The sequence below is a fragment of the Alligator sinensis genome, unplaced genomic scaffold, assembly GCF_000455745.1.
Source record: "Alligator sinensis unplaced genomic scaffold, ASM45574v1 scaffold570_1, whole genome shotgun sequence".
Taxonomy (NCBI): Eukaryota; Metazoa; Chordata; order Crocodylia; family Alligatoridae; genus Alligator; species Alligator sinensis.
In genome coordinates, this window is record NW_005841997.1 from 197,079 (window position 1) to 205,910 (window position 8,832).

Here is an 8,832-nt window from a genome sequence, read left to right on the forward strand (position 1 = left end):
TTGCATCAAAGCTGGAACATTGCCATGGAAAGTCTCACTGTAACGTATCGTAAATTCTCAATGGCAAATCATTATTTTGAATAATATTTTAAATTCTCAATGGCAAATTATCAAAGAGTTTTTGGCCAATGCATCATAACTCATACAGTGAAATATGTTCACCCATCACTGAACTGCAGCCTCCCATTGGATGAATGTGCCCACCACTCAGCAACACAGACCTGCACTGCACAGTAATGAATAACATGTCCCACTGACACTACAGGCACTTTTAGGAGACAGAATGTACCTCCAGAGTTGGGACTTTGGCTGGGCATTGAATGAACATCCCATCCCTTATTTAAAAAGCCTGGAGATCTTTAATGAGCAATGACACTCAGTGCTTATGTTAGGCCACATTAACACTGTCCTTACAAGTCTATTGTGAGTTTTGCTTCTATTCTCTTGAGAGAGGTGAATGCCAAGCTGCTATTCTGCAAGGGAAAGAGGTGCTATTCAAAGCCGGGTTGGCAATTTCATTTCTAAAACTGTGTTTAATGCCATCTACTTGAGCTGCCAATCAAAACTGCCCTGTGCTACCCCCAGGAAATAGCAGATTTTTTTTTCCCCTTTAAATCTCAGAGAGTTGATTTGCTTTAGAGTGACAGCTTAACACGGGAAAATTCCAGTTTCGGCGCACTGTGTTGAAGTGCAGGGAAGGCGACAATGGGATTAGGAGCCCCTTAGTAATCTCAGGGTGTCAAGACATTCCTTGGCGGCTAGAAGGGGCAGTCTTGCCCTCACATGCAAGGGAGTATCCAAGTCACCATCCTCTCTCAGTAAACTTCTTTGAAATGTCTAGGGACAGTCCTCACGCTGACATGCTGCACCGTGTTGCCTGGCTGGCTCATGGGTGAGCACTGTTGTGAGAGGAAGGGCTGGTTGGACCACACTAACCACTTCTCTTTCAAATCAACATGCTCCCCAGCCAAATGCCTTGGGCTCACAGCTAAGCCAACAAGCCTGGGGGGAAGGATGGGTCTCATGGTTTTATGATGAGTCTGGCCCTATTTCTGGCTCTGCCACTGATTAATTAGGGGACCCTGGGCAAATCCCAACCCACATTTTTGCCTTAAATTTTACCTGACTGGAAAACAGGGATAATAATCCTCCTTCATCACAGGGCAGGGGTTTTATTGAACTAGCATTTGCAAGTATTTTGACACCCTTGGATAGAAAGCATTATAGACATGCAGGTTTAAACATTAGGCATTCAGGCTGTACCTAGGTTGTTATTCCCTGTATGTGGAAAAATAAAACATATGCAGTTAATGGTCCTGAACTTAATAAGGTGAGCACTCAGATAGCCAAGTTCCCAAAATGTCCTCAGGCACTCCAGAGCCTGAAGAAAACAAAAGCGAGTGGTTCACATCTATTCTTTCCAGAAGAAAATCATAAGTAGGGGTCCTCTAGCACCATGACCTCATTCTACTTTCTGAATTTCTAAGCTTTTTTTCCATTTCAAGCACTTCAAACAGCAAAGAGCAAGTGGCTCTTTGGAGCTGCAATGCCAGCCAGAAAGGGATTGAGTGCTCCAGAAATGGAAATCTCCAACTCCCCACACAGCCATTGCCCTGGCCACTGGAATGCATAAGAGAGTAGCCCTCAGGAAAGGTTGACATCTAAAGCTGCACACAGACATTGCATTTATCCCAGGATAAACCATTTCATCCTGGGACAAAGTGCAGTTACACAGACATCCAACCCCGTTGTCCAGGGATAAAATCCTAAAAAGGTTTCCCAGATTAGATGTAGTAACAGTTTAACCTGGGATAATGCAAAGTACATCTTTACTGTTATCCCAGGATTGCATCATCGACTCAATGGCAGAAAAGCGGCACTGCATTTAGCCACTTACTAAACCCTAATTAGAAGGGTGATGCATGGACATGCCAATCCTAGGATATATTAGTTCTGGGACAACACATCCAGGAATAAATCCAACGTCTGCTCCTAGCCTAAGTGAAATGAAAACTTGGCTACATTTAGATCAGACACAGTAGCATGATGGTAGCATCAAGATGGAGGAACAGCAGGGAGAGTACAGGTTGTTGAGTTAAGAATAAGAATAAAAGGGAGTCCAGGGTCCTTCTCAAGAAATGTGTGTTTATGCAACTAAAAAAAATGTTAGTTGCAGCTTCATGTAATGTAATCCTTTCAGGGAAGCAGAGGGACCAAAGTGACTATTGGCAGAGAGACTGTGGCACTATATTGTTCTGCTTCTGTGCTGTGTCACATGTTGAGCTGACATGTTAAGCAGAGATTAGACCATTAATCATGATTAAAATTAAGCAAAGAGTTAACAAACCATATAGATGTTTCTTGGGTCTTGAGGGAACATGGTCTGTGATCTGGGAACTCCCAGCACACCTGAACTGACACCACAGCAGCTAGGCTGCAAATGTTCACATGGGCACCAGAGACAAAGACCAATGTTATTTTTGTAGGTCCCTTTTCCCTTTGAGAGTAAAGCTCTTGCTGTTTAGAATGATGGACTGGCAGCACCACAGAGACCCAGAAGAGACGCTGTCTAGGTAATGGCAACCCAAATTTTCTTATGCTGCCCCAGTAATGCCCTGCACTGCTCAGTAGTCTCTCTCTAGTGGTTGTAAAGGAGCTCAGTCTAGACTGATGACCATGATGTTGCTAACATGGTGCCCTGAAGTACAAAAGTAGGTGGGATCTCAAGGGAGGATTTTCTGCTTTTGAAGGGCTTTGCTTACAGATAACCCTCCAGCACATCCATGGGATTACTCAAAAGACTTGAGGCTCCAGGTCAAGCCCCCAAAGGGAAGTTGGCATGCAGTGAAAGAGCAAACCCATGGCAGGACCATCGTGTGACTTACCTTGAACAAAAAGCTCAGAACAGCCAGCCCATTCGGGTGCCCCTTCGCTTCAGCAATAGATTTGTATTGGACGTTCATGTGGACAATGTGCATCTAGAGAGGAAGAAACACAAAACAATGGTGAAACCTGCCTCGGGGACCACTGCCAAGGCTGGCTGTGAGAATTAACCATCGGTTGTGCTAGCGGTGAGCAGACCTGCAGCTCTGTGTTTCCAGGGCACTTTCTGGAGGATGGCACGTAGCTCTTCAGTATTAGTGGGATTCTCTGCATATGCCTGACACTCATGGGCCTGATTCTTACTTACAAGTCGGGCCTGTGCCCCACTCAAGTAGTGCAACAGGGCATTACCAGGGTATATATTACAGTTACACTCACAGTGAGGTTTCTGTACAATGCCAGAGGGGTGTAAAAGAGTGTTAGTGTATTTTAAGACTTCATTAAAATTGCACTTCTTCTGAAAACAGGCAGAGACTATGGAAAACCTCTCAGACACCAGACATCATATTTACTCGCTTAGTAGCTATGCTTTTTTCTTCCTGAAAGGTTGCCACTAAAAGCTAGCATGCAGTCACGCTGAAATAAGACTGAGGAAGCATAGGCACCCAAAGATGGTTCAAACAGTCATCTGTACCTCTCCGTCTTGCTCAATCTCACAAGCAAGACTGAATGAAGAGTGACGCTAATTGCACCCTGCAGCATGGGTTTCCCACATGCATGTATTCTAGTCTTCAGTAAATTGCAGCTTCTAAAGATCTGTCTTTTGAATCTGTTTCTTTAGAAATTTGGTAAATTATTTGGGTGTGGCCACAACATGAGCAAGCATGGCTATTATGCAAGTAAATATATGGTAGGTATCCACCCTCCCTGGTAACATACTCCACCAATACATAGCCACACACAGTCATAGACAAAGCCTGGCCACCCAAGATGAATAACCATATCCAGAACACAAATACCCTCCTTCTAATTAATCCACTGGATCCCTGGTGGTTTGTAGAAGGCCAATCAGGCTAAATTATATTCCCTGGGGCCCAAGCCCAGGACATCTAAATCTGCAACTTGGGAGAACCCAAAGTGCTGCCCAAAAAGAGTGTCCTTTGAAGAACAGAAGGAGAGAAGAGAGTGGGTGGGCAATCTCAGTTACAAATGCTGATACTATGTGTTAGCATCTGCTACCACAATGCTGCTATCCACAGTCAACCTCTTTTGCATCATGCTGTTTGCAACATAATAAATATTTTAAATGTACTTTAAATGGCTTTTATCTAGGACAGGGGTTTTCAACCTTTTTGGATGAGTGTACCCCTGGCAGCTGGACGGGGGGGGGGGGGGGGGTGGGCATGTGGCCAAATGTGGAGCAGTGGCAGCCACCATGTGCAAGTTTCCCCTGCCCCCTGCATCAGCCGGGCAGGCAGTGCCTGCGCGGCAGCGCAGGATGGTGTGTGGCAGTACTCCGTCCCCGTCCACCTGCACGTAGCCCCTAGGGCCTTCTCAAGTACCCCCAGGGGTACGACAACCCCTGATCTAGGAAGATCTCAAAGCATGTGGCAAAATACATAGATATATATACAGGCTGTGGAAATGCAGATGCTTTCAGTGTAGACTACACACCTGGTGTGCAGCAATTTGAAACCAAGAATATGGGGGGAATCCTTTATTCTACTGACATGTCAATAGCTCTACAATGACCAAGAGATGGGACCACTGGTTTGCAAGGCCAACTCCAATGTCCTTTACACAGTAAATGGTATTCTGCTTGTCACCAGCACACCTGGGCAGCAGTGCCATCAAACCCATTACACATAAGCAGTACTCTGTTTCTCAATGCACCTTTGCAGCACCATCATCAACAGACAAAAAGATAGTTGGACTATGCCACTCATATCTGCAGGTCTTGGGAAGCTAAATAGTCAAGTCACTCGCTGAAAGGTGATGAGCATAAACTCGGACATTCCCATATTCTAAAGCCTTAGGAAGAAGTCAGACAAATCGCTGTGTGGGTGGAACACTTCTCATCTGATCACTTTTCCCTATTCAGAACTACGAGGTGAGCTAAAAAGTCATAGTTCTTAAAAGAGCACGATTTAAATACATTCTGAATGCTCACATGAACCATACTCCTAGCGGCATGGCCAGGTGCCCATTCAGAATACAGGTCCTGGCAGGAAGCAGTGTATCCTAACGGATATGCTGCAATTCCCTGAATCAGGAAGCTTCGGACCAAGCGAGAGACTGCTGAATCGGCTAGTCTGACCTCCAGTGTTAGGCAGAGCATCTTACCTCCACATCTTACCTGTGCAGAGCCCCACAGCTTATGTTTGGCTATGCTCAGCCCCCAGAAAGACATCCAGCTGTCAATAAAAGACATTGAGAGCTATTCCTTTCTTTGCCAGATTTAAGAGTTCCTTCATGTTTTCTCCTCATGACGCTACTTATCCTTCATAGCCACATCACCCCCGAGATGAGCAGGTGGAGCTATCCAAGTCTTTCACTGTATGGCATATTCTCCTCAAACTTTTTTTGTGCTTCTTTCCCTCATCCTCTCCAATTTTTCACCATCCCTTGAAAACATGGGCAGTATCAGTCTTACCAGCATTGCAGATCTGCCCCTGATCCACTCTCCTTTATACACATCCCTTTATATCGCAGCATCCCACTAAGAGCTCCTGGGAAGCTTCATGGATACTCTGACCCCCAAATCCTTTTCAGTCACTGCTTCCCAGGATACAGTCCCTTAACGCTAGTCCACAAATCCTTGGGTCATCTGCAGGGATTTTTCAGCCACTGATGAAAGTGTTGAACAGTGTCTGACCTTATACTGATCCAGGTGGAACCCTACTAATCACCAAGGACAGATGCAGGAGGGGCTGAGGCCTTAGATGCCCCCAGTTTTTCCTGCAGCACCCTTTTGAGACATGCCACCTCTGAAACAAAAGTAGAGCTACTACCTTACAGCTGCTCTGCTTTGCTGAGAACCAGAGCATGGTAGCTAATTTGTTGCTGGCCCTGTGCTAATATGCCTGTGTTGCTTCTGGTTTAGGAAGCAGCATATGTAGAGCTAGCTCAAGTAACTCTGACTGGCATTGCCTGCACTATGTAGCCATATGAAGACTTTGTCAGCACCATGCAGAGTTATTCAAGCTAACTCTGGATGGGCTACAAAAGCAGTATAGCCATCTAAGCACAGCACTGGATGCAAGCTAATTAGCTTGTCTAAGTAGGCTAGATCCAGACAGACTCTTCTGCATCATCATTAGCAAGTGAATCTTCTTCTTCTAGTAATCATCCTATGTCACTGTTAAAAGTTGTTTTGTTTCTTAAAATCTCCTCTTTATTATAGCCCTGCCAACCATGGTTTCCCCTGGCACCTCTAGCTTCCCTTATCAGTTTTCTACAGTTCAAAATTCCAATTTATATTTCCCTTTGTATTACATTTGTTATACATAAATACATATACATACATATACACATATACATACACACACACACACAAACACACATACATAGATACATGCACACACATTTTATATATACATTTATTTATTTGCCAGACTTGTCTTTTTTCTTTTTTGTGGACCTGAGGTTTTTGGCCAGCTAATAAACTCTTCTTAAAGAACGTTGAAGTTTTCATTCATGGTTTTTTGTCCGAATGTTGCCTCTTCATTTTAGCTCATAATTTTCCTTCATTTTGAGAAATTAGCCCATTTGAAGCACCAGACATATAAATTCTGATTGGAACTGCTTGCCTATATTGATTGTAATCAGGTCATGATCATTATTCCCTAGCCAACTAGTTCAGTGATAAATTCATATTTAGTCCCCATAATGAGGTCCGAAACAGTGTTACCTACAAGGGGCTGCAATACATTTTGTGCAAGAAAATTATCATCCATAATTTTTAGCTCTAATGGTGTTTTATTGCATGGTGTATGACACCTCCAACAGATGTCTCCCAAATTAACATCACCCATAACAACACCATTTTTCTTTCCATACATTACAGACTGGTGCTTAAGCAGCAAATTCTCTGCTTTGATTCACTGGTCTGTAACGGATCCCCTACCTGTAGCCCCCTCCAGGGCTTTGATAGTTAGCACATAGATTCATATGCATTCAAGAATGCATGGTTCTGATTTACTGGTAACTTGAACATAGGTCTCACTGTGTTTAATGTAGAGTGTTTTTTCCCCCAAAAGCTTTTAGCTATTCTGTTCTTCCTAAGCTAGTTATAACCAGAAACTTCAACATTACAAACATGCACATCATACTGACCACACTGCTTCAGTAATGCCAACTGTATTGAATTTCTTTTCATCAGTGAGAACACCTCCTTTTCTTTTTGCTTGCTGCCAGACTGCTAAAGTTGGCATGTGAGCACCTGGAAAAGTGTGCTCTTTGCACATTTCCACAAAATGGACCTCTTTGCACGGTCCCCCCCAGGTTGGTTTGTTCATGCTGCATTTCACTTTGTGCTACATTTGCCTCCATAAACAAATAACCCATATAAAAGGTGCAACCAATTTCTGCTCTACCCAGCTGGCCTGCATATCCCACAATGCACTGCAGCCAGGCTGCTGCTGTGATACCAGGTATCTCTTTGCCAAGAGGGGACACCATGTTGCATCATGGGAATTGCAGTGTAAGCACAGAGCCCAGTCTCTCAAGGAGAACAGGAACACGGGGCATCCAAACTACCCTTCCTAGGAGTCACGGTGGCAGCATTTCAAAAGAAAAATATTTAGTTTCTGATTTATTCCACTGAAATGTTGAAGCTAATTTCTTTCTTCCATTTTCATCAGATTTTTCTTCTAAGAGAAAAGAAAATGCTCTCTCACTAGCTCTCATGAACTCACATGCAAAAATATGCAGCTATTTGAGTTCAAACTAGGGCTGTCAAACGATTAATAAAATTAAATCATAATCGTGAGATTAAAAAAAAATTGAGATTAATCGCAATTTTCATTGTGCAGTTAAACAATAATAGAATCCCAATTTCTTATAAATTTTTTTGGACGTACACACATGTACACAAACCCTAGACAGTCCCCTGTCTCGGCCGGCCAGAGCCGACTCGAGGTGATTAAGAAATTGCTCGTTCGTTTGGGCGGGCTGGTGAATGGAGAGGCAGACAAGGTTTAATGGTTGCAAAAACATTTAATTATGCCGCCTGTAGTTGCGACGCAGATGGTCCGGTCGTCTGAACAACTATGCAAGTTGTTCCAGCTGGCGAGGCCCAAGCCAGTTAATCCATCCGCAAATCAAGCCGGCGGGAAAAGGGTACGTCTGGGGAGTTCTTCGACTTGGGCGGAAGTCGCACGAAATTTTAAATGGCTAGCTAGCCAATTACTAGCCACCACGTAGGAATAATTTAGAACTAGCCAATAGCGAGACACAAATTTGCATTCGAATAGCGGGAACTCTTTGCACCGTGCATTTCTGTGCTGCAAAGAAGAAATGCACCCTGCAAATTGGCGGGAACTCTCTTGCACCGAGGTTCTTCTGTGCAGCAAAAACCCTCGCTGTGCAAGAGGCTCTCATGTGGCTAGAAAATTCCATCGTGCCAAGGCACCAAAATCACTGGGTTGTGACATGCCCCCGTGCCGACAGCACCACTGGAATTTTAGACACACGAGCACATCTTAAGGCATCTTTGCTTCGGGATTCACTGACCTGGCAAAGCTTTAACAACCAATATACATAAACAAATGATTTGATAGACCGGTCTTTTTAACAAACTATAAAGCACAATAACTTGAACATGTAACAACTATTGATCATCGTCTGATTGGAGAACATCTGCTTGGGATTAGTCAGTCCGTCTTCTCCTACAACAGACAATGTCAATCAAAATACGTAATAGAATAAGAAAACAGTATCATAATAAGTCCTGAGCGGATGGACATTCGCTGTCTCAGCGTCTCCTTCACAACCATCACTCTATGGATT

General features: G+C 43.9%; 1 protein-coding gene across 4 annotated transcripts in view; it reads right to left on the bottom strand.

The window, feature by feature from the left end:
• The window catches only part of LOC102374478 (carbonic anhydrase 15-like), a 37,505-nt gene that overhangs the window by 4,283 nt on the left and 24,390 nt on the right, over nucleotides 1–8,832 (bottom strand). For all 4 annotated transcript variants that reach the window (XM_025201549.1, XM_014518919.2, XM_025201547.1 and 1 more), the window contains one exon: nucleotides 2,886–2,978. In XM_025201549.1, the coding sequence (XP_025057334.1) occupies nucleotides 2,886–2,978 (93 nt within the window). The remainder of the gene's footprint in view (nucleotides 1–2,885; nucleotides 2,979–8,832) is intronic.